The sequence below is a fragment of the Pagrus pagrus genome, assembly GCF_965226575.1.
Source record: "Pagrus pagrus genome assembly, chromosome: 15".
In the NCBI taxonomy this organism is placed as follows: domain Eukaryota; kingdom Metazoa; phylum Chordata; class Actinopteri; order Spariformes; family Sparidae; genus Pagrus; species Pagrus pagrus.
This window is the reverse complement of record NC_140199.1, coordinates 17,384,983-17,412,243: the sequence shown is the minus strand read 5'-3', so window position 1 is coordinate 17,412,243 and position 27,261 is coordinate 17,384,983. Positions and strand designations below refer to the sequence as shown.

The following is a 27,261-nucleotide window of genomic DNA, read 5'->3' as shown; positions in this document are numbered from 1 at the left end:
AGATTTATGTTGTAAAAGACTCTGGGCTTCATGTCCAGGCACCTTGGTATAGCCAGAGAAGTCAGTGATTTTTCCTTTAAGGATACTGTCATTCATACAAATTATGTGACATATAGCTTTCTTTCAAATTCAGTTCCACATAAGGCAAACTGAGTGTTATTCTCTACATAAGAAGGTTGTATTTATGATAAATGCCTTGAGACAAACTTGCCATAAACATGCTGATAAATTCTTTATGAATCTAATCTTCTTCAAATCTATTGTTAGAAAAAGGAATAACGACTAAAGGAATGACAAATTTTGAATTTTATTACAACTCCCATCATCATTACTAACAACCCCAGGGGGTGTTGCCACTGTTTCGGTCTGGAAGATTAAGTGCTGTCAGGTACAGAGTTGCCTAGCAATGACTAAAGATTATATTTCTTACACCCACAGCATGTTTTGCAGTGGCAACAATATATCAAATGAGACTGTAACAAACAAAGTGCTGAGCTTATTTTTTAATAAATAGCGTATTTCCCCTTTGTGTGAGCTGTGGTGCATGTCAGCGCTGATCTATTCAAAGTCGAAACAAACATTTGAAAAGGTCCGTGACGCAAAGGTGAACCTGCCAACAATGATGACTTGATAGAAGAGAATGTTTTGGTTAAATGATGTATTGCTATTAGGTCAGACTACTGATTGTGCAAAATGCAGCAATGTTTGGCAAAATCAGGAAGTTTTTTTTTTTTTCCTTTTTCGCAATGCGTTTAAACAGGCTGTCACACACCGTTACCCAACCCTCGTGAGCATGTCAAGTCAAGTCAGCTCTGTCTGAGCCCTTAGTCAGAGTTACAGTCAAAAGGTTTCACAACAGGAGAACAATGACTGAATCTAGTACCAGGTGTCATTATGTGATCACAGACTGATGACAAATTATGAATGACGTGGAGTTCTTATCAAAGCAGATACTGCCTCTGAAGGTTTACTGTGAAACCATTTTACATGAACAATTATATGATTTTTTTAGACATTGCAATTTAATGGTAAGTAGTAAAATAACCATACAAGAAATATCCAAGTTATCATGTAGCTTATACGTTGTATGTTGTACCAACCATTGGATATTGTTATATTGTGAAATGGTGTAGATGTTGTCTTTTCCTGGTATTAAAGGCTGCATTACAGTAAAGTGATGCAACTTGAGCTTATCTGAGCGTACCAGACTGTCCTACTTTTTCTGATACTTGATAAAAATAAACTCATTGTGGTAATATTTGTTAAAAGTACTGATAGCCGTCCTTACAATATTGTTGCAATAGTGATGTCAAGATTTTTGGTCAAAGATATTGTGATTTTGTCGCCTTAGCTTTTATGAAGTGGTTTTGAGGAGATTTCAGTAATATCAAGACAAATGTTTGTATTGCAATGTAGTCTAAAAATATTGTTATTTTAGGCCATATTGCCAAGCCCTTAAGTAAATATAAGCTCACCTCTCCACAAAATCTTACACTAGCCATCAGTGAGCCTTTACTGCCACAGTAATTACAAACTAAATACAAAATTTATGAGCAATGAGGATTAAAGGGGCAGTATGCAGGTTTGGGGTCGAAATTTTAATCACAGAATCAAGGGAAAGATCTTCATTGACTGATTTTTCATTCCTAAACAAACTAAATAAACAAGCTCTTCATTTTAATGGCTGAATAAACAAACTGACGTTAATACTGTTTTACTTTGTTTATATGTGGCGGACCCTGCCATCTGTCTAGCTTCAAACAGTGTTCTGTGGACCTTATTTTCCTCTGAGAACAGCTTGTTTGTTCAATTTCTGATTTTCTGTAATCATCATTACCTCATTAATACTGTAAATATTAAAAATCTACCAAATTCTTTTAAAAAAAACTACACAGTGCCCCTTTAAAAGCAACTATACAGCACATGGGGTTTATATTTATGAATCCTTTTACATTTTTAACTAATAGACATTTATTTACATCATTTTTTGATGTTTTAATTCATCACCAGACCAGACATAATATAACATTTCCTTGTAAGCACATATGATTTGATTATAAAGGCCTGTATATTCTGCTTTTTTCTCTAACAATTCACAGAGTCAACTAACAGAAATGAGGGGAGAGTGGGGAATGAGCCAGGTCTAACCTAACTTGAACCTACCTGATTATTTCCTGTAACATCTCAGTCTATAATAGCTGCTCCTAAATAATTTTCCTGTCGTATGCTTACCCCATATCTTTACAGGAAAACATGTAGGTATTAGAGATGTCCCACCCTAGAAGCGGGGACGTGCTGCCCCCTATCAGCAGCGACATGCCCCGCCCCGCCTATCAGCATCTCCCAGTCAGTGTAGAGGCGCTGGGAGTCTGGAGGAGCAGGAGCAGGCAGCACAGAGTTCAGCGGCTCCCGCGTTCGTCCGACACTTAGCTAGAGCTGCTCCCCCGGCAGTGGAGGTGATGATGGCGGCGGCTGTAGAGAGAGGAGGCGTCCGGGCCGCTTTCCTGAACCCGAGCAGCGGTGGCGGCGGTGGACCAGCACCGACAAGCCTCCCGACCGGAGCGTTAGCCGGGGCTGTGGTCCTGGGCTCCGGCAGCATGCCTGTGCCCATGAACCTCTTTGCGACCTGGGAGATAGACCGATCATCCCCAAGCTGCGTTCCGAGGTAACGTTAACATTGTTGTGTTAGCGTAAAAATACCCCCACACCATAGTGTTTACAAACCACCTTGTCGCTTGATAAATACAAGGCTAGCGTTGGACAAACAACGCCCTGGTTGAGTGTAACGTTAGTCAGGAGAGACGAGCTGCCACACATTTCCAAAACAGTGCTGCTGACTGTCGAGCTAACTAGCAAGGTGGCTAATGCTAAAGCTACCTAGCAAATAGCACTGGTGGTCGAGTTGCTCTCATGTTTCGTGCTGAAAGCATTTTCAGTCAGAATATAATTTTTCATAATAAAAATGCAGCAGGCTAAAATGGCCAACACTTAATTGTCTTAATTAACACCAATACCTTCGTCTTGGTCTCAGAGTGTGTACATTGTCCTGTTAACTGTTAACATTGTTGTTGCGACCCGTTATGATAACTAGCTAGCGTTAACAAAAGTTCAGCTAACTAGTTTATCGGTCAGGAGGGCTGCTGCTGCTCTTATTCCGCTGTGCGGCTACGTTGTCAGAGCTTTGCAGATATTACATGCTCCTTTGTCTATGTAGGCCTGTGCTGGAGCTGATTTACGGTATGCATGCCACCTAATAGCAACATAACTATCTATAAATACAGTGACATGGATGCCGTTCGTCTCACAAGTAGCAGACATCATTTTCACCCAGCGCTGTACGTGTGTCATGAGCAAATGGGCAGTTCACCAGCCGTGAAATCCACATAATATCCTCGTTTATGTGCTGTGGGCTGTTTTGTGTTTATGTTCAGATAAACTCCGTGCAGCTCAGCGTTGGCTAACTGGTCTGACACAGCCCTAAGACCAGCACAAACACATCCACTAGTATGAGTGTTGACACAGCAGCTGGCACTAGGGCAGAGTCAACTGTTTTGATTGTCACTTTTTTTGTGTATGCAAATTCACTCGCAGTCATCTGCATTGTCTTGATGTTATTCTGATGACTCCATTCGGTTCCGAGTTTAGCAGCAATATCCAGTAATTCTCTGCATTAGTATTCATCGACACAGCGAGCAGGCATTGCTGCCACCTGACCAGAAACCTCTCGGGAGCTGTGGGCACATTAATCAGCTTTGACCTAGATCTGTTCCACTCATTGGGAAGAGAAGTGGGCTTGCGAGGGGAGGGTTTCCTCCACAGTCGATGTGTGAGTGTGTGTGCGTGTGGTAGTGTGTGTTTGCCCGATGCCTCTCTATAGCCTGCACGAGTCTGCATGTGTCAATGGAACTGCAGCATTTGGAAAACATGGATAATTTACAGCGATGGTGATCTTTCAGTTTCTGCTTTGTCCGTGGCAACTCGGTTGTTTTGAAGCCAACCGCAGTGAGAATGAATAGAGTGACAACTGACAGCATTGCTCCCTTATTTGACAGCTCACTAGTCCTATTTCTTACAATGTGATTGCATTATTTTTATTTTAAGTCTTGAAAACGACCATGCTTTTCATGAGCGCAGTCTTTCACAACAAAAACTATCCTTGAGATCCTTGATGTCCGTGATGAGGTGCCTGAGGTTTTAAAGATCCTCAGCGGGCACATATAGATAAAACTGATTGTGCTGCAAGTATTGTTTTCTGACATATGACTCAAGTGAACATGCCTCTGACACTGTACGCATTAAGTTTTAAAACTACGGGCGAGCAGAAAAAGCAGCAGACATGTCAGTGCATTTATAGAGTGTGCCATACATGGCGCATTGATTTCCCACATCTCTGCCTCCACACTATGTGCTGGCTCTCTATAGCGGATGACATACAAGGTGCTGTATAAAAGATGGATAAGGAAGAGCATGACAATGGATTATTGATGAGGCACAGAGTGGAGGTTTACCAGTCATTGTTCAGCATAAGACCGCAGTAGATGCCTGATCTAATATGCAAAGGAGCAGAAGTTATCGGAGATAATGATGTATGACACGATTGTTTATCTAGGTTGAAACGTCTTGTTGTAGTTCTTGTTTAACATGGCAGCTCAGAGATAGTTCTCACAGCATTTTGCAAAGTAATTTCCAGAGCCTGTCTCTGCCTTATGTGTCTTCAGACCATTCTTGACTGGTGTGAAAGGGCTTGCATGGGAACCCAACCCATGGCTTGTTTTGGGGATTCTGCCTTGGCATTCTTTCAGGGGTTGGGCCATTTTGTGTGCAGCTGTTTGCTCCTCCACTAGCCTTCAGCAAATGTGGGTGTCCAGCTAAGTGGCACGGTTTCACATGAGGGCATAGGGCTGTTAGTAATTGACTGTTTTTTTTTATTTTGGTTTTCTAAAACATCCCACACAGCTGTGGTTCATTAATAAGACGCTGCATTAAAAAAAAAAAAAAAAAGATCCTCCTAAGCCCTGAAGCCCCACTGAAAGCCATGCTTAGAGGAAAATATTTTATTCACAATGGAAAGTATGCTGTCAGCTTTTGTAGGCCCTCTTAGCACTCTCAGCATGGGGTTGTGGGTCCTTACAGTTTTGTTGTTGTCGCACCTTTGGCACTGGGCCACTAAAGGAACAAGGACATATACCTTATTTTTCTTTCCCTTTCTATTTCATGTACTAGAACACAGGATCAGTTGTTTGGACAAGGAGCCTTTTACCATATCTAAATGCAACCATAAGCTCGCACATCCAATTTTGTTTCTGTGTTTGATACAGTATTTGACTGTTGTTTACCTGCCAGACGAGTGTTGTGTCAGCGTCATCCTTAACAGGCGTGTTGGAACAGTTGGACAAGCATTGTTTTTATTCCAGCACTGCCTGCAAGTCTGCCACCCTCCAGTCTTTCTAATATCACGTGGTATTGGTGTTGCAGCTTATTTCTTGTAAGCCGAGGTTTTTTTGTTCTCGTGTTAACCGTCCTCTGAAATGACAGAAAACGTCTGGAGGGCTTGCAGACAGGTTTTACGCCGTCTTTTCCCCTTTAACCCTCAACAAATTGCTGACTACTGCTTGTGGTAATGTTGCTGAGTAAGTGAAGACAGAGATGAGATAAATTGCGAAAGTTGAAAATCCTGATTTAAAAAAAGAACGGTACAGCTCGTATGCTTAATAGAGGAAGTTGAGAAGAGTATATACCAGTAGATTTGATCTATTCTTAACGCCATTTTGATGATCTAGATGGTTTCCAGTGCTTTGGTGTCTATTTTGACCTTTGCAGATTTGTTTCTAGTGCACGCTATGATAAAGAAATCGTATTGCAATTATTTTGGCAAATTACACTATGATTCAAAGGTACTTGGGAATGATAATTTTGGCATTCAAACTATTCAAATCATGATGATGTTACATTTGTTGGGCCAAACAAACGTGCTTTCTTACATCTTAAGAACAAGATGTTTCTGTCAGAGCATCTCTGCAGCTGTTTTGTGTCACATTTATCTTCATCAAAGAATTACAGTTTCTGTGATTTGGGTATTGCACTGGCACATAAGGTAATGTTTAAATTAATCATGCAGCCCTACTGTGAAATGCAAAGGTAGCTTGACTTCTGAGACCTCTCAGCCTCAGTGCTCATTTGTTTGGGTGCAGTTGCCTTGTTTTCACAGGTATTGTTTCCCTCTGACAGACGTGGGAAAGCGTGTACACATGATGACATAGCAAAATAAACTTTTGTCAGCAGACCAAAAATGGCGAGACTTAATAACTTTGCACTGCAGTAGGAGTTAAGGGGCTCGCTCAGGCTTTTAACCTTAGCAAAGCAGGCATTTGTTAAGGGATTGGTGTGGTATTTGCAGCAATGACACTAATGCAGAGGTCAAAATGGTGCTATGTTTATCTACCAACAAAGAATGTGTAGCAGCATGAGAGGGTGGCTTCTTACCAAGTTCAAAAAATCTTTTACGACTTGGGGTCAAAAGTTGTGACCTTTACCCTCATCACTGAAACGATGGAAGCAACCAGGCAATTAGGTCATACTTGCCATACAAGCTCCTCAGGCTTCATTGTGTCCAAGATGTTAGGGGGGATGTTAAGGAAGACACTTGATACCTGTTTACAGGTTTTCAAAACAAACATTGTCTTATTTTGGTCACTGAACGAAAGATTTGGAAATATTTTCTGTCCATGAATATATTTACTTCAAATATGTATCCGTCTTTTAAGTTTCACCGTCTGGGTTCAGATAGGTGAAGATATCTTAAAGGTTTCTCACAAGCTACAAAAACAACATCATTCCTCTTCTGCTTTGACGTTTATCTCTGCTGAGCAGAGCATCCTTCTCTCTGGCTGTTTGATTCATGTGACTTCCAAGATAACCTCATTCTCAGGCGAGTCGCAGAGCCCTATCTCGATAGTAATTGAGTGTACTTTGCAGGCTCTGGTCAGATGTTTGTTTTCTTTTGCCCATCTTTCTGTATGGTCAGTCAAATTCATATGTGCCGTGTGTGTCAGTAAGTAGAGAAGATAAACAAAAAAACAAACTCAGGCCTGGACTGGAGCGACATTAATGTTTCTTCCTTTGTTCTAGGTCAGTGGAGATCAAGCCGTCAGCCTGGAGTCTTTACATATCCCATATGCTTTGATGCACACAGACATTTATTTTATCCTGAAGTTTGAATTGTTAGCGCACAATCTCCAGTATCATCCCTGGCCTTAATCTCTTTGATATGACAGCTAATTCTCCATATGTTCATTTTTAAACCAAAGATGAAACCATAAAATCAGGATACAAATAAAGGAGGCCTGTCTGTCAGATTATATGAGCTTACCTTCCCCTTTCACCTCCCTGATAACCCCTCCATCTCAAGGCTTAGATATTGTTTCTCCTAGCAGGGGAGCTGCATTAATCTGATTTCATAACAGGAAAAGAAGAGCTGGTAATCTGATGCTGCACACAGACACTGTCTGCTTAATCCTCTGCTTCCTTCTGCAATCATAAACAAGGCTCACCAGCAATCTCCAGTGCCCTTCAGGATTGTGACACAGCACTCCACGTACGTCTGCGTCATGTTTACAATCTTTGTTCGGCCACACCAGCAGACAGCTGAGGCACAGAGAGGGCACTGTCCCTGCGATGTCAAAGTCAAACAGCTACTTATTCTAAAGGACATTGTCACAGTTGTATTACTAGGGATGGGAATTGATAAAACATCACTGATACCAATGCCATCAGTTCTGCTCATTGGTCTGATTCTTGATTGATTTCCGATTAATTTTAGTCGAGCTGGCTGGAGCCTGTCTGTCATTATCTAAATGGATGAAATGAGGGAATCTCTGTAATCTCTGGTTTTTATGTGAAGATACTATTGAACATTGAATTGCATATGCGCAAGTATAATCCAGTTAGTGTTCACTAGTTTGAAAATATAGAAGAGTTATCCCCAAAGTTAACTGAGATTGTATTAATGCCCCAGAGCCACAGTACAATTACAGTATTTGATTTCAGGAACAGGCGCTTGGGAAGATAGCCACATCATGGATAAAGGAAAAGCCTTATTGTAGATAATTTCACTTAAAGAGATCAGACCCAATGATATGTTGCTGCAGCTAGAAGTAGCAAGTCAAAGTAATGATATTGGCCATGAAATGTAATTGCTTTTTAATGATATTTTGCCTATTACGATTATAATGAATTAGGATATACATTTTTTGACTATTTAGTCATTTTTTGTCGGTCCTTTCTTAGATGCATTTGGAAATATTACTCTGCACCATTCTCAACAATGCTGTTCACACACTTTGCTAGCAGTAGACCAATCAGCACCTTCCCTCCTCTCTTTTTCATGCTCACTCCCACTGCCTGCAATGTGTCAAAATTCTCATGGTTTCCTTCCATGTCTTCCTGGAGGAGGAGGAATTTCCTTGGGAAACGTTTCACATTCCTGGCAACTAGAGAGCTGCTGGTGGAGCTGAAGCCAGGCAGCTTTGGTCTGTCCTCAACCCCCTTTTGTATTCTGTTGTTGACCAACAACCTGCTCTCTGGGAGGGGAGGGGTGGTAGGGTTGGAGCTGTAGATTGCTCACCCCGTTGAAAAGTTTTGCTGAACCGGCCCAGAGTGAGCATGTGCTGAATGCTCATGTTGAATTCCTCACTAAGGGAAGAAAGGTTTGTTTCCCCCTGCCTGGACCTCAGTATGTGAGAAAGGCCAGATACTTGTGTGGGTGGATACCGGGTCTCTACTCGTGAAGAGATCCAACTTCCTCATCCAACAAGTGAGGCAAGGAAACCGTCCTCTGACACAGGGAGGATCCTGTCAAAATAAGCACATTGGGGACAATGTCTCTCAAATGGTGTTTCTCTCTTGTTCTTTCTCTACTTATTTCCCACCTCTCCCATTCAGGCATTTCCTGAGCTGTATGTGCCAGCAGCAACACAGAGACCATTATTTCAGAGACAAAACACAGTGGTGTGGATGAATGAGAGCACATGACAGACCATTTGGAAACATGAAACATTGTCATAAAGGCAGCGTGATATCCTGTGCTACAATCTAGCACTGTCTGCTGGTGTAAACAAAAGCAAGCCATGTGTGGTTATGTTTATCCCACTGAGTCAAATGTTTTTAGAGCAAAATCTCATAATTATTGCAAGCCCTTAGACCATTTTTTAAATCTTATTGCTCTTAGTGCTTCAAAGCCCAATGGAAATGTTGCCCTTGTCTTAGCTAAATAATATCCTGAAAAAAGAAGCAACAATTTTGCCTTAGCTGTCTATCTGAAGGCATAACAGTCCCTCGAGTGTCAGCTCTCAAATAGCACTGAGCTGGATGCCCTGCCCACTTGTCTAATCACAGATTAAGAAGTCTGAACTGTCTGGAGTCCTCTTTCCCTCCATGTGCCTTTGCTCAATTAGCTCACACTCCGGTATTGCTACTCTTTTCGTCTTCTACATTTCTGGACAGAAATTAGGCCAAGTTTAAGACTTAAACTAAATTTCAATAGATTTGTCCATTTGGAAAAACTAATTTGGTCTCGGAATAGGCTTAAGGGCCTGGTTTTAATCAGAATTAGTTCTTGCAACACCGTGTCTGACCACATAAGAAAACAAGCGGTTGTAGTTGGTCTGAACAGCCCCCCTTAAAGGCAACGTGAAAAACCGAGTTGTGTCAAGAATATAAAAGATAGATAGAAGTTCAGACTCTGGCTCATTTCTTTTCTCTGCACAGATGCTGACCAATCATGATGTAAAATGGGTGTGAATTTTGGATTATGTATAAATAAGCTATAGACCGATAAACAGTTCAGACAAAGTGCCTATCTCTTATCGCTTATGCAGAAATCCATTTAAGTTTTTTAAAATGGCTTGAGTTATTTTACCTCTTTAAGTACGTTCCAGTCTACCTTGCAACAAGAAAGCTCTACGGCTCATTGTATTGTTTCTCAGTTATCACAGATCTAAAAATCACTACTGCATGGATAAGGAGAAAAGCGAAGTCTGCGTATAAAAACTCTGAAGAAACTGGAGCTCGGATACATTCAGCACATTAGTCATTTGGACATATAGTGCCAGGGGAATCGACTGGGAGGAATAGTCAGAAAGCACTTCTGGGCTGCCATTGAAACCCAAGTAATAGTACCAAGACAGTATAAATACATGCATCAGTTGTTTAATCAGCAGTATCAGTGGATATTGCAGCTGCACAGACGTTTATTGCGATGCCTCCTTGTTTTTTATTAAGTACCCCTTCTTCTGGGAAGTTTGAGCATATTTGCTGATGCTGACCATTGTGCCTTTATTGATTTCACAATTCCCAGTTCATAGTGACCCTTCATTTTTCTTTCAGGAAGTGTTGTCTACTTTGCAGAAAATAGTTATGAGTCAGACTACAGACTTGGAAGGCCTGTTTGTCATCTGCAGTGCAGTTAGCATCATTAGCACTGACAACACACAACCTTGCTCTATATTGCTCCCAAAGCAATATTTTTCTGATATATATCCCTCATACAGGATACAGTAAAAACGCAATCACTCTGTATTTTCTGCAAAATGGTTGATTGATGAGAGCAGAAAAACAGACATGATCATGGCCGTTGCAAGAGTTAAATGGCAGACTTAATCCTGTCTGCTGCTCATCAGAGGCACCATATGGCAGCATGAAATATGTATAGAAAAACTGGATAGATCCTTGAGATGAAATGTCAGCACACAAAGACAACACTGAGTTTCATGCCTTCAAACATGGTGAATGGAATACATTATAATCTTTGCAGCTTCATAGTTTGCTAACGATCAGTACTTTTAAATATTTTTATCCAGACTTTAGCCGAAATGTGATTCTAATGTGTAAAAGCTCCCACAGGTCATGCATTTCCATCCTTGCCCAATCTGGCCCATTCACCATAGCTAAGATGAAACATCTTCTGAGATTCTGGAAAAGGCTTACATAAGCTCCCCCAGCTATAAATACTGGACTTTGACAAAGTCTGCACATTGTAATTTATTCATGCTGTTTTGCAATTCCAAATATTTCCTATGTAGTAACTCAGGCTGCACAATAGTGGCTAAAAAGCTACAGTTATTCTCGTCTTTATTGAGGAACATTATAATTATGTATCATTGTTATTCATCCATCTCAGGCAAAAAGTAACTGTTAGCCTGGAAAATGCCTTCACATTAACAGCGTGTCTAGAATTAGTAACCTTATGAATAAAAAGCCTTGTGTCCATTTTAAGGACTTCATCTTTTCTACTGTTGCTTTCTTCTTCCAAGGCGATTGAATATTCCTGGTCAGTAAGTTAGACAGAGAGATTGTTTTAAACAAGGCTTTGCTCTTGAGCTTTTGATCCTACTAGTAGAGTCCAGGCAAAGGAACGTTCCAGACCATCCACCTAATAGGATTTTAAAGTGCAGTCAAAACTTTGTCAGAGGCTGTGACCCTCGCAGGATTCTGTCGGACTGGTGACTATACACTCAATTTAAAGTAATTGGATACAGCAGGCATAAACTTGAAGACCTACCCTTACTGTATAACAAACATGATCTCATCATTATGTTTACTAGTAGGAGATATTGTCTGTCATGTTACCTCTGTTACAACGTGCTGTATCTGATCCGTTGAAGGTGTCTTACACTGGCTTTGATTAAGCCTGTAAACATGTCATGTCTGGTCTGATCTTGTCTTGCATGGCCACTACAAACATGGGCCTGCTGACCTCATCAGTTTGTGTTCAGGGCTGAACAAAAGAGCTGTTAAGCACTGCAAAAACTGCAACAAAGGATGACAGTCATGAACCGAGTCCCTAGCAATGATTGTCAGATCCCTGAGGTATGAATGCAGCTTGAGGTTGTATATTTAATTGAGAATGAACCAAAAAGAAGTCTGATGAAGCTCAGTGGGAGCTTATGCAACCAAGAGACAATGTTGAATTATGAATATAGGGCTCTGTGATTGCTGACTCACAAATCATGTCACCCTGTGGTGTTATAATGTGTGTCTTGTGTTCAAGTCTTCGTTGTTAATTTGGCTTGTTGCCCATAAAACTAGGGGAAGCTCTTGTTCACAGCGTGTGCTTGACTTGATGAAAAATATGGGAACAGATTCTTTTTTTTGCCTAACCTCGAACAAGAGTTTTTCTTCTGCCCCATATTTCTCAATAGAAAGCATACACAACTTGCTAGCACACCCTTCATTATCAGTGAAAAGGCTTTGAAGGATTCTACCAAACCACCCACATAACAAGAGCATACTGGTCAAACCGCTGATTCACACTTCACAGATATAAATCTTTTTCAAACGGGCGTTTGAGGGAAAGCACTAGCTTAAATCACCAAGCGGAAACAAAATCTGGCACTGAGCTCCAATGCAGCAGCACAGTGTTGTATTACATAAAAAGTGCTGATAATCCCGACAACAGTCAGATTCAGCCACAGCTCTGGAGAGTCTCATGACCACAGAGTTCACAAAGACCATATTACAGAGTATTATGACAGATATGGGTGCAGCTACTACGTCCTCTTCTCTCGCATTCTCGAAAATAACCGGTTTATCTGCTCCCTCAATCTATTTCTCTTTTCTTGAAATGTTCCTCAGGGTATTTTTTGTACCTGAGTGATGACACCTGTCATGCCTTCACGTTGCACCAAATCGCTCCATTGCAGCTCATGTCTTTGCACCTGTTGGCCCAACAAAGCTTAAGTCCATGCTATTAATGTCCCAACAAAAACTGTGTTGAGTGACAGATTTTAAAGGCCATATTGATACCATTTTTTAACAGTCCAAATAATCTTTTCAAAATAGTACCACTTGAAGGGGCAGATGATTTGAACAACAGTAGTGTTGTAAGGTGAATGAGATTGAAGGGGGTGATGGAATGCCACATTTAATGACTGAATGTCAATCAACCAATAACACCTTTTAAAATGACTAAAACCATTCCTCCAAAGTCTGTTATAATAATTTCATCTCCCAAGCTTAGTGCCTTTGGCCCTTTAGAGGTTAATGATAAGGTTGTGGCAGTTACTGATTAGTCTTCGGGTCTCCATTTTCAACTTAACAATTGATCTTTATAATGTGTGATGTTCCAAACATTGACTTTTATGTCTACATATCATTGTATGGGCTCTGTTTAGCTTAAGCACATGATCGCATGACTTGTGGGCAGGATTAAGCTGCAGTCTAAATATAAAATATTTTGTTTTGTGTTTTGATTAATGAGTGCACACCATCTGTTGTTTTGTATTATGAGAATTAATGTCCGATCTGAAATGTTCATTGTTACAGATTAAAGGATATATTTTAATTTCTATCTCAATACTAACCTCTGACTTTCAGCAATGTGTTGACATCAAAAAGTCAAAATGGACCAACGACTTAGAAACCTCTATGGCACATTGTAAGCGACCTCATGAAGGTTGCTTTCTTCTCTTTGATTTCAGTCTCATTTTTTGCTGCCTTGAACCTTGAAGTTGAGTTGCTATCATAGTTATTGTGTCTCAAACATCGACAGTCACCGAAATCCAAATGAATAGCTTCCTCTTGTTCTCTTTATGTCTTTGTGCCTGGTCACAGCCTCTTTCTCCTCTTTCACTGTGACCTTGAGAAGATTTCATTCAGGGAATTAAAGCCCAACCAGCATATGGCCATCTGGCACACATAACCTGATATTTGGGGGCTAAAATAGCGTTTGCATGCAATCCTCAGTACAGGCTAAGCTCCCCATCCGTCTGTGTGAACTTGTATAAACCGATCAATCAGTTTTCTGGATTTATCTTGATCACTCGCTATATAGATTGGATTCAAAAATGAATTTAGCTTCCTGCAAAGCGTTAGTCTCCTTACTGCTTCTCTGTTTCCTCCTCAGCTGTAGTGCATTGCAATCTCCATTGCTCTCCAGTCTTTGTTTAAAAACTGTCAATTTGAAACCAAAAATATAAAAAGGATTAATTTATTAAAGAACATTTATGTGGGTGTGGAATTGATAATGTAGCTTTGTTTTTTACATTTTGTCTTCGTTTTCAGTTTGATTGAACTGCTATAAATAAAATACCTAAAATAAAAAAAAGAAACTGAAGTGTATTACTGCCTATTGCGTAATAATCTCACCATTTCCATAGGCTAGCCCTCACAGTCAATAGATGTGCCCCTGTTTTTCTTGTAGGAGAATAAAATATTCAGAAGAAGTAGCTTTTAGAATGGCATTCCCTTTATTTGGACTAAATTATACAACTAGACATGAACAAATAATAGTGTTATGAAAGAACAAAGTGCTATGGCTTTCCTCAGCCTGTGCTTTGACAGGAGAGAAAGGGTTTTTCTGTCAGTCCCCCACCTACAAGCCAGCACCATACACAGCTTCCTTAGGAATTTCATGCAGAGCGTTATGTTCAAGCATGCTTTATTAAAAGAATATGACCGCATTCACATCTCGAGCAGAGAATCGGAGAAATAGCACATTGAAAGCACTAAAAGCATGACTTGAAGTCTTTTTTTTCCCGAGCTCGGAAGCCCCCCCGGGCACATACCAAACATAGACAGTCTCTTTTTCATTCAGCCCTCTGTTACATCACTCATCCTCCATCCTCCACTTCCCCCTGCTTTGTGCCTCTGACAATTGCTGTGCAGTGATCCGAGGGCATGGAACTGGCAAAACATCAACCAGAGCGCTGACCAGGGGAAAAGAACTACAAAAAGTGTGTTTTTGTTTAGGCAGCATATATCGTTCAATTCAGAGGATTTGGTGGCCTCTCTCTCAGTGCCATGCATGTTTGTTGTCCATGAGGACCCATGTCCACATTTGCATGATAAACGTTTAAATGGCCCTATGAATGCAGATATATTTTTTGGAATAGGAGGATGGGAACAGTTTAACTGCTACTAATGCTTCTAGATAAACATTGATATAACATGACAATCACTTTCAACATAGGCCTTTTTTGATTAACAGATCTATCACCATGGGATGTTCTGTAGCTGTTGTCTCTTTGTTGGCTCTTGAGATTGAGGGTGTGTGAATTGCAAGTTATTTAAGACATTGCTGTCACTAAAGTGGTCCAGAAATAGTGTAGTGATAGTAGTCACACATACTATTTTTACTACAATGTATCTTGGACTAAAGTCTTTTGAGGATGTGGTGTAGATTGGATTTGTGTTGTTTACTGACACTGTTTTTTTGAGGGAGTTTGTGATATCCATCTAATGGTTGAAGCATATATTTAAACAAAGTAAGCTACTTTTTGTAGTGTTGTGACACTTCAAAAACAAAGAACCAACTCTTAATGTTCTCCCCTTCAACTTAAATGATAATTCCTCAGATGCTTCCAGTCACATCTGATGCCGAAGCCAAGTGTCTGGGGAGCTGATTTCAGATTTGGGGCTTACATTTTTTGAATACCTTTTGATGTCAGTGTAATATAAACTATGTCTGCTGTCACATAAGCATTCTGCAGGCAAGACATATCATTTTACCAAAGAGCCAAACTCAAAGCAGCGAGTGGTTGAAGTTCTCTTTGAGACCTGACTTCAGAGAAACCTGTGTGAGGCCCCATATGTGTGTGTTAAAGAAAGCCAGCCTGACTCAGGGGAGGTTGAGGTCAGAAAGGGGCTAACAAAAAGGATTATTCGCCAAGCAGAATGTGTGTGTCCCTGGGCTTTGCTCTCTGACTTCCACCCTGCTGTCCACCTTTAATCCACCTCCCGCATTTGATTTGGTTTCCTCTGATGTTCCAGCAGCGCTTCAATACAGGTGGGCCGAGTTTCTCAGTCTACGCCGGAAGGGAGAGAGAAGCTTTGTTGAGACAGAGCAACATACATGACTGTCTCCTGATTCAGTTGAATTTGGCGCAGATGCACATTTGTGTCATACATTCCCTCTCTTTGTCGCTGTTGACTCAGTCGATCAAAAAGACTTTATACTGAAGTGTGAAAAAAAGCTTTAAATACTTGTTACTTGTCCCTTTGAAGTCCTCTTGTAATTGCGGTAGAGAAAATGGATGAAGCTGAGATAAGATAATACACCATGCTATATAGCCCACAATCACAGGCCTCTTATCTAAAACCAAATATTTGACCACGGCTGTTTGAGTGAACTGCCTGATAGTTGTTTTGTTTGTCCAGGACAGATAAACGTGAAAGGATTCAAGTGTAGCCGCACAAGGACCATCTTTCATTGTACAGTACTTTCAACAGTAGCTTACGTCCAATAATAAATATTTTTTTATGGTTTAAACTTTTCTATGATGTGACACTATTAGGTACAGCTTTGTATACCATTGCACACTTGGCCTCTGTGAATTAAAATTCCTGGTGATTTGATTTAGTCATTAGGCTGTAGGTTATAAAAAGATAGAGATTATGTTGTCATGGCTTTTGCTATGTGGAATACAGCAGCCGTGGTAGAGGAGCTGTTCCTGTTCCCGTCTGTTCAAAGAGCTTTCAATGCACATTCATAGTCTTTTTCCCTATAAATAAGGCTGCTTGTGTCCATACTTTTGATTTCCTAAGTACTTTGTCAATGGGAGCAGTCTGTATAATCTAAAGAGGGAAACAGCCTTGTAATCTAATGGCCTCGCTTCGCTTTAGAGGCCTGAAAAGGTCAACAGTTAGTGACGGTACAGTGAGTGACTTGAACGCACTAATGGGCTTAGATGGAGCGGCACTACTCATGCTGCTGTGAGTGATGCCATATAGGCTAAACCTATTAGCTGTAAAGTGCTCAGGCACCTACTGGTCAATGCTCATCAGAGCATTCAATAACTGTTCATTTTGACATGTTATCAGCTGTTTTATATGTTCATGTCACTAATGGAAGATGTCATCTAGAAAAAGATTTGCACGTTTACGGTAGTGGTAGGATATGATTCCAATTTCTGCATTGCCTCAAGGTCAGTTTGGCCCCAACCTGTGACACAATTTCAATCTAATATTATTATTCCAGTCACCATGTTGAAGGTTAGACATGAGCTGGGTGAAGGACAGTTTAAAAACCACAGCTTGCTTCGAAATCAACAGTCACTGTTAGAGCTGAAATGATTGTTAGAATATTCAATTAAGATAGTCAATCGATTGAAAATGTATCTGTCTGTAGTTGTGATTACGGATTGATTAATCATGGCTAGTGCCTGACTGATCAAAGATATATTGGTATCAGTGTATATGTTTTCCGATATGTGCCAATTTGAAAACTTAATTTTTAAATTCTTTCGAAACGTGGCGGGCCAAATTGAATCTTCAGGCCAATATTCTGGCAGCCCTGTCCCAGTCAGTACATTTATTTGCACATTAGGGTCCTGTATTTGTGAATAAAAACATATCAGAAAGGCTTAACAGACACAGTCAATTAAACTCAGACAGTGTTTAATCATGTTACAGGGAGATGATGTTTATCCTGCACTCGTTTATTGGGTATTTCTACTGTAGCTAAAATGAATGCAGTCTGATGCAACAGCGCTGCAATAAATCCCACCCTCGAGAAGGTGAAAACAAGTTCAGTTTTTATTGAAACCGTTTAAAGTCATTTTGTCGTGGTTTTCTCTCCCCTCATTGTTGACCTGACTAAGATCAAAACCATGCACTTCATAACCAGGATTGTGGCGTGAGATTATTGTGAGGATCAATAAGCTCTGTCCACAGCAATGATGAACCAATCAGAAGAGCTTGGCATTCAGTGTGTTTATTTTACAGCAGAGGCAGTGAAACTGAGAGAGGGATTTCCCCCATGGGCTCTTATCAACTGGGAAACAGACAGAAAATGTATCACTTATCATTGCTTTCCACCCTCAGTTAACAGAAATATTGAACTGGAGACTGCTGTATAGATTCTCCTCCCACCCAGCCTTCTCTATGGATTGATAACACTGTTGTGTTTCGGTCCCGTTTGGCACGGAGAGGCGAGCTCTGATCCCACCCCGGGCTCTCTCTGGGAATGTGGGAAACGACATGCCAAAAATGAAGGATTAATGCATCTTTTGAGGGGCTTCTGCAAGCCCATATTTTGATCTTGAGTGTGTGCCAGTGTCTGTTGGGTGGAGGGGAGACCATACCACAAATAACACATTGCTGTAATCATAAACACACAGCGTATTCCTTTCTGACAATCCTTTCTAAAACTAGTTAAATTATCTTTGGCCCATTGAATGCCTCTGCCAGCTGTTTAAGCACAGTGATAGGTGTTGTAGTGGGCCACCTGGTCTGTTGCTGTAGTCACTGATTGTGTAGCAAAGTGTACTGGCACTGGACAGAAGCACAGGGACAGACTGGAACCAGGCCAGAACAGATGGCTACGAGTTTCACTTGCAACACAACACAGTGGCAGGCAGGAGTGGAGATAACACCTCTGTCTAATAATAAAAAATCCCTGGTTCCCTAGGTGACCCCTTCAGCGCCTGCAGCCTTTTTAATTACATGTGAATCCCAGTCTACTGAGAGAGAGAGAGGGTGAGAGAGAGAGCTGTGACAGGATAGAGATGTTGTTAAACCATCAGCCCTGCTTTCTGTCGCCCTCCCTCCCTCCTGACACAAAGCTGTGGCTTTCTGGTGACTCATCCTCACCATAAGGTTAGCTGGATCCATGGGCTACCTACCAGGTTCAACATTCAATAATTACTCTGTCCCTGAGATAGATTTGCATGCGTTATTCTAACACACATGAGATAACTAAGGTAGTTGTGCAGTCAAGTGGATTGCTAATGTACGCCTAAATGACGGCAGTAAAATGTTGTAGAATTATGTGTTTACTTATTCGGGCCAAAGGCAGATCTGACACAGGAACGCGAAGTTCCTGGCCCATTCCTGTTGTTAAATATTTTATATTGTATTCATTGAAGATATATTCTGTTTGTTGTTGAATAACTTTCTCTTGGGATATAATGAGCTACGCTGATGTTGTTAATTTAATGACCTCAAATGGGCAGATTGCCCCACACCTATTTATCAATGTTCTTTATGAAATTATTAGATATCTGTATAAAGATTTGAATATCTAAAAGGATTGTGTTGAACCTCTGAAACCAGCATACTGAATGTCTGAAAGGTGTGGTCAGAAAGCTATTCTACACTTTTAGATCTTAATACTTACCACTATTCAGTTCAAAATGTTTGGATTTTTAAAAAGTTGCCTTTCAACCTTTTACGTTTTTTTCTGACTTGACACATTTCAGAATGGAAAGAACTTATACTCTCCACAGTAAAGACACCGTAATGTGCCATACTACATGTACGGTCCCCACAATAATCATTTCTAAACAAGCCAGCACAACTTTGTCGTCCCGAACATTAAAATTCCCCTTGTGCTTGAACATGATGCATCTTTGTGAATCATACTTGCCTTGCAGGGAGTGCCTGAATGAAGTCAGCGACTGTTGTCAAGAGTCTCTCAAGGAAAGTGGGTGACTGGATAGCTATTTGTTTGCTTTGTCTTTATTCCTCCCCTTTGACTCTGGCTCAAACTGATCACAATTTAATGGAGCGGGACTGGTGGGAAAAGTGGGTCAGGAGGAAGTTTTAGCAAAGTTGGCTTGAGAGTTGTTGACTTTGAGTTTGAGTGTTGAATTGAGCTTGTGTCTGGCCTTCTCGTATTGCTCAGTTTTTTCTTTCTATCTGCCTCTGTGTTCTACAAAGCCTGAACTAAAAGGTGTCCATACAGGGACCCTCTGACATAGATGGATGTTTTTTTTTCTTCAGTATATGATACTGTACTTGTTGTCTTCTTTATACCTCGCAAACTCCCCAGTAAAAATCCCAGTATGCCAGTCAAAAATGTATTCAACTCCTTTTCGATGTGTGTATATGTTTCTAACTTGTTTTATTTAACAATGAACAGATGGCAGTGAGTCACATAGGCCTCTGTGCCCGAAATTTCAATGTGTAGCAGTGTGCTGAAACAGGGCTGACTGAAGGCATTTTACTGCACTGTGGCTTGTCAAAGCATCTGTGCCGTGTCACCTTCCATGAAGAATTCACCCATAAAGCTGACAATAGGAATACTGATTTAGTAGCACTATGGTGCAGCATCCACTCTCAACAAGTCGGACATTTTTCCTTGATGACGAGCGACACCAAGCTGAGTACCATAGGGTTTGATTCAGTCTTGACTGTTCACTCACCGTCTCAGCAGTAATTGATAATGCTTGGATGTTGCCTTTAATAAGTATCATGCCTATAGTCCAAAGAATTAACAAAGACACAGTAGAAATAAAATGTGTCAGCAGTGAGTGCTGCTTTGTCTGCCGTCCTTGTTATCCCCCAGACACTGCAGCATGTCATGAAGGTGTGCTCACACTGTGTTAGTCATGCCACTAATCTGTTTCCTTTTCTCTCCACATCTCTTCTCCACAGGCTCTGCAGCCTCACACTGAAAAAGCTGGTCGTCCTCAAAGAACTGGATAAAGAGCTGAATTCCCTGTCCATAGCTGTCAAAATACAGGTGGGTGTGTTAATCTCTCGTGCGATGGGAGTGATAGGCTCAATTGCAAAACATTTGATATTTGCGTGTCACGGTCTTGAGCCTGTGTGACACTTTCTCAATTCTTTGTGCGGGGCCGCGCTCCATTGAACACAATCACAAAGCCTAGACGATGATAAGACATGGTACTAATCCTGCTGATTGATAAAAACCTCCTGAGCTGCACAGGAAGCTCTGGTGAGTCACATCCACTCAGGTGCTTTAAATGGCAGACTAGCATTACCACTCTAAGCAGGAGCATTAGCACCGTAAGGCGGATTGTACATCTTACATTGATTGCTAATGCGTTTCTGCGAGTACGGCTGTGCTGTCCTGACATGTGTTGCTTAATGTCAGGGTTGTTATTCAAAATGTATCTTGCACATTTTCGTATGGTGGTGGCATTGTGTGCTTTAAATGCAAAATCCAAAAGCACATCTTCTTTGGTGCAAAGACATGAAAATATAAAGTAAGCATTTATTTTGTTATCACATATTTCAAATATCTTAACACTAATGTTTTCTTTTTCTTACTGTTATTGCAATATATAGCTATCGCAAAGTTTTATAATTCATAGTAAGGAGGGTAACAGTGTGTTTCAGTGTGTGAACAAACCAGTAAATTTTTCTGGGACTGTACTTTTGCTGCTCACTAAACAAGCCAGGGGAAGGAACACTGAAGGTAAATTGAAGTTTGTTGTGTTTCCTCTTTGACATCACTGGGGCAACACGATCCCTTTGAGCATTCACCCCATCCTTTACATGGAATTCAAAGTATTCCTTGGACACAGAGTGAGCTTTTTGGAAAGGTGGGATAGGGTATCTCTGTCTCAATATATTGTCTTGTTTGATTGACATATTGTTGGCAGAGAGACGGAGAGGTTGTTTTAACTGGTGAATCTTCCGCCCCATCCAGTTTCCTCGTATCTGTGTGGGGTTTATTGTATATTTACTTGTATGCGAGACAGAAAAGGGAGAGCAAACCTTTTTTTTCCTCATTGAAGGGGTAATATATAAGGATTGGCTACCTGTCAAATTCATACTCAAAACAAGAGTAACGGCTTATTGCTGCTAACTAGCTGCCGTTAGCTCCAGTAGTTTACTCAGTTATCTGTTCAGACTGGGAGCTCGGGAACCAGGGAAGTATTAGTTTTTACACTGCTAGTAGGATTTTTGGACCGGGACGGGCGGGGCTAGCTGGTTAGCATCTTTAGTACATATTTCTGCAACACTATACATAGACATAATAATTTCAAAACTGCTATTTCTTCACTGTTGATCATTTTAGTTAGATTTTTTTCAACAAAAATTCTTACATATTGCCCCTTTAATTTGCAAAACAGCAGCAGTGAACTGATTTATGGTTTCCTCATGATATTTCAACATTGGAATGGAAGTCTGTATTATCATCTCGCATTTCAATTAGTCTTTGGATACAAAACAAAACACATGGTGTAATAAAAATTTAAAATAAAAATAAAAAGGATCTGACCAAGTCTGTTCATACAAACAGCCATACTACATACTCCTTGAGAACTTTCTCTGCCATGGGTTAAAATACTTTAAATAAAAACAACAAATAAGTGGGCTTATATCATATTATCACATCATATTACTCTCACTGTGTTTAAGTAACATTATAATCATGGATACCCATGACTGTGCCTTTAGTCTGCAGACAGCCCTCACAGGTTTTGAAACACACACTCGGCAGTAATCCTGGTAGCAGGGGTAAAGATGATGGTCCACTGCTTTTGAGCGATAACTAAGACCTGTGAGAACACCTTAAGTGTACACAGACCCACATACGAACGCACTGCCCTGAGGTGGCCATGTGGAAATAATTCTCAGAGGAAAAAGTCATTCGAACTTTCTCGACTGCAGTCGCCCAGAAATTCCACACAAAGAGAATTTGAGAATTAAATTCAACTAAAAGCAAGAAGAAAGGAGGGAGCCAACTTTGTTTATATCTTGGACCTGACAGTTTCAGTGCCACATGAATAGAATTCTGTGCAGAGCTTGTATGTTACCCTGAAATCACAGAGAATCTCACATGTAGCCTTTGACAGGTGCTGTATTTGAAGATTCTTTAATAATATGCATCCCACGGCTTCTTTTCTGCTGCACGAATCTTTGCATACCTCTTGGTGTCGGACACTGTGTGCCTAGAATGTTTGAATTTCCAACAGTAGATAGGCAAGAAAAAAATTGCATTTTCTGCCATAATGCCTACATATTTTTAAAAAAAAAACTGCCAAGGCTTAGCAAGGGCTGCTTTTGCTCATTTCTGCATTGTTTTCTGGAATTTAAACATTTTGGTCACCAGTATCACAGTAATAAAGTTTGTCATACCACATAAATGAGGAAGTAGCTAAATCTAATTGTAATGGAGTAAAAAAATAACACAAGATAAGCTAGTATTGCTAAAAATCAACTAGTCTAGTTTAGCAGAGTAGCAGTCACTGCCATCTCTTTAGCCTCTTCCTCTATTGTAATTCTTGTGAAATCACATATTCAAATGTATTTAATAAAAGACTTTATTGAACTAGCTCATTACCGTAAATGGGCAAAAGTGCTGAAGAGGAAATACTTTTTATGGAGATACTGCTGTTTTGCCCGTGCAAAAAAATAAAAACATCTAAATGTTTTTTAAATAAGGTCTGTGTCAATGATTAATGCTCAAAATAAAAAGGCACAAAATTAATGCTCTCCAATTTATATAGCTGTCATACAGTTTGATTAAGAGCCTTTAAACTTGAAACTCATTTTTTTGCAAAAAGCTTCACTGTTTCTGTAGTTCCTGCTCTCTGCTTTCACGCCTCAGTAACTGACCATTTTTCCCACTCTTTATATTGTTGCCCTCATTATGAAATATAATTTTAAATTTTATGCAATACTGGGCGATTCTATTTAAAGAGAAACAAATCACCCCCCCTTTACCGTCATCCTGAAGGAGAGAGTAACCAACCAAGTGTGGCTTTATCCGTGAGCTACGTCGTCTCCAGAGCGTGAAATCTCTCCGTTTCTGCTGAGCTGCCCTTAGGACAGCCGAGCAAAGCTCTGTTCACCGCAGCTCCGGAACTGGAGCATTAAATGCAATTTCCAGCAGGTTTGGTTAGGGAGAACAGAGACGCTGAGGGGATAAGGAGAACAGAGACGCTGAGGGGATAAAGAGACAGTTGGAGAAGATGACAGACGAATAGGAGGGTTTTGTTTTCAGACAGTGAATGACAAAGCCTCATTACCGCATGTCATCGGTTCTCTGTTCGGCATACAGTGGCCGTCTCTTTTCTCTCTCTGGGTCTCATCAGGGTGAGTGTGGCCTGCACGCACACACAACCCTTGTAATGGCTAACCATTTGGATGGTTTCCCAAAGCCACAGCATGATGAGATTGCAGTTTAGTCTCCGGGAGGCCCTGTGTTTCCCGGGAGATGGTCGTCTGTCTCTCACCCTGCAGACCGCTGGGTCACTTCAAGTAGCTCAGACCTCCTCAAAGAAACCTCTGCTACATTTTCTGCACACTACTTTGCAATGTTGTATGCTACTGCAAGTGCACGACATGATTCTGCATTTTGTTTCCTGTCTCTTCTGTATACAGTCGCCTGAGGTTGTAGCCAGACATCGATGTCAGCTGGATTATCATAGGAAAGGCGTGCAATCCTCATTTCAGTGCAAGCCGCTGTCCAAAGCACTTCCATTTGCTGTACACTCAGATATGATCCAATTATGTGTATGTGTGTGTCTGTATGAGGTGTGTGTTGGGTGAAAGCAGAAGCTAAAACCTCTTTAATACAATTGCACACTGAGCTCTGTGCTGACCCTAAATCACTTCCTGCCATTGCTGCAAAGGGGGGAGCCAATTTAGAGAATTTAACATGTTTAAAAAAAGTAATCTCAAAGAGAAGTGTGAAGTGGAACTTGTTTTCCCACAGGCGTATGGAGATTGGTTGAGCAGAGAGGCTGTAACATCCCCTCCATATGGCCCCAGAAAGACAGTGGAGAAGCTTGTAACAGGGGAGAGAGGGCAGCAGAAGGGGGGGCAAAGGACATTCAGTTCAAGCTTTCCTTGCCAAGGCTCTGTATTGTTAATGCATGTCAGGCAGTTTGAGAGTGCTCGGCTTTTGTGCCTTGATTCATTGTACCCGCCACTGAGCATGAGAAAAGAGTGCATACAAGGCCTCTTTGTGGAGCTAGAGTTAGTGACAAGGTCAGACTCAGACAGAGATTTACTCTGTTTTTTTCTTTATGTACAAAACAAAAGCCGTGGCTACTGTCAAGATACTGTCAGCATGTCCCTCTCTGGAACATATTGAGCCATTAGGCTGGACAGAAAAATGCTTATTGCAACAGGATGCTTTGCAAGTGTCAGCAAAGTTAAATATTTTTTATTCCCATCATGTTCCCTTTCCTTCTTCAAAGCTTTTTTTCTAAACTTACAAGTGTCCTTTCATGCATATTAAACAATTGATGCCTAATGTTCTTTTAAAATGTTCTGTTTCTTTGACAGGTGAGCTAGAACACAGTGTTATGTCTCCTCTAAGTATATGTGCTTGCATTTTAACAAGTTTGTAGACTGAGATGTTGAAAGTTTTTCAACAAACAACAAACATCACCTGTTGAATGTTTATGATGTAATACTCAACGGGATGATAAAATCACCACTTAAATGGTTATTGCACAGATTTATTGTGTAACACTAGCATTGTTTATCCCAGCAACATCTGTGTCCATGAGCTAAAACACCCTTTACCTTCTGCTGCTCTGTTGATAACAGTGACATAGGAAAAGAGGAAGTGGAGGTTGTATTTTGAGACATCTGATACAACACTACTTGACTTTTATAGTAAACACCATGATACTTGGATGACTTGAGTGGAACCTTTTTTAACCGCATGTTATTTTGATGAAGGAATTCTTATATTAAAGCGGTTACGGACCAGAGGCACTGCATTTCACAATCCAAATATGATTTATGCGGTATTGGGTAATATGAATATGCTGTTTTTATTTCAGCTCATGCTGAAATTATTGTTCACCTATCCTTTTTCTGTACCCGCTTAAATCTATTCATGATCATGGTGGTAGGGCTGCAACTATTGATTCTTTTCATTGTTGATTAAACTGTCTATTATTTCTTCAATTAACTGATACATTTGTTGTGGTTTATGAAAAGTTAGAAAATGGTGTAAAAATGTAAACAAAAATGAATGGATTATCAAAATAGTTGGCCAATGATTTATTTGTTGACAACGCATCGATTAATTGTTGCAGCTGTTGTTTGTGTCTGTCCCAGCATGCATCACAAGGATGATATACAAATAGACAAATGACTTCATACCTAGAACATGATTACCAGCTGTGATTGCGTCAGCTGGTAATGTTTTCACCTTGTGAGTGTGTTTGACATTGTGGTACAACATGGTCCAAGAGACAGCTATTGGAGAAGGAACTACCACAGGAGTAGTTTTCAGTACTTTGGCAGGTGTGTATACTGCATGTCTGTCTATGGCCAGATTTTGTCAGCATGATAGCATCTCAACCGTGCAAGGCTAAGTTTGCAGAAGGGCGCATTTCGACAAATGGGGTCCAGAAGCAGAGGGGTGCCCCCCTCACACTTTATGGCCTGGCCAACATTCGTTTTGATGCCGTCATGAAACTTAACAGATGTATAGCTGAGATCAAAATAAAGGCTGAGTTTGAAGTATGATCCGACCCAGTCGTACTTGTGTAGTATTAACTAATGAATAGTCATGGGTCGAAATGTCAACATGTTGAAGGGTGTCACGGCTGGTGTGATCCCATTGCAAGATGGTCTCTCGTTAAGATTTGTCACTGTTGAAGGAATCTGGAGCCCCTGGAGGAAACCCACAGGAACAGAGTAGAGCACCCAGAACATGTAAACTCTGAACAGGAGTGTCAAGGGCTGATAATCACACCCAGGGCCCCCTCTCTCTCTGAGACAGCAGTGCTAATGAGCCTCAAGAAACACTTTCAGTTCAGTGAAATATTCTGAGGCTGTTTACTGAAGATAAAAGTGGAAGTTGGGAGAAGACCTTCACACCAACGTAGTCGTCCAAGAGCTTAGAAAGAAAATTGACTTTCGTGGTGTCAGGTCGGTTTTGCCAGTCATATCGAGCTATATGCAATCTTCTATTTTGTTTTCTTCTTTCTAGTTGTTTACACTGCTTGGTGGATTGAAGTAAGTTAATTACTTGAAGTGTGGATATGTACTGTATGTCACTGGCTGTGATAGACCCATGTAATCCTCTCGCCTGCTGTGGCTCACAAGACCTTTGGACGTTTGTTAGCCTAGGTTTTCTGTTTGTGACTCTCTGTGGACTCTCCCTGACCTGCCCTCTCTATTGCCCATCCACTTTAAATTGGCAGGTGTGATAGACAGAAAAAGACTATGATTGCAAACACAGTTAATGGAGTTATTTTAAATCACTTGTGCATATGTTGCACCTGCAGATGCACCACTGAACACCTTCTGGTACCCCTGGATGATTCCTCAGCACACACCCAACTATTTCATTTGGTATCTGTTACATGACTTAGCAGCTCTCATGACATTAGGATCCAATGTCGCACCCACTGCATCAGACTATTAAAGAGGTATTAAGCCAGATAGAGGATATCCTTACCTCTCTGCTGCTCACCAAGTCTTACTTAATTCTTTTGGCAGGTTTAGCAGATACCTGAACTAAGCTTTAGGGACTTATGAAATTTTTACAGCAGCTGATGAGTTGCCAAATGTATCCCAGAACAGATGCCTGTCTTCAGC

The 27,261-nt window shown here is 40.7% G+C and overlaps 1 protein-coding gene across 1 annotated transcript in view; it reads left to right on the top strand.

The window, feature by feature from the left end:
• Nucleotides 1-2,268: 2,268 nt before the first annotated feature.
• The window catches only part of LOC311270373 (phosphofurin acidic cluster sorting protein 2), a gene marked incomplete at its 5' end in the record, with an annotated part of 48,399 nt that continues 23,406 nt past the window's right edge, over nt 2,269-27,261 (top strand). The window contains 4 exon segments of the mRNA XM_084375196.1: nt 2,269-2,306; nt 2,308-2,347; nt 2,349-2,665; nt 20,371-20,458. Of these exon segments, the coding sequence (XP_084231322.1) occupies nt 2,269-2,306; nt 2,308-2,347; nt 2,349-2,665; nt 20,371-20,458 (483 nt within the window).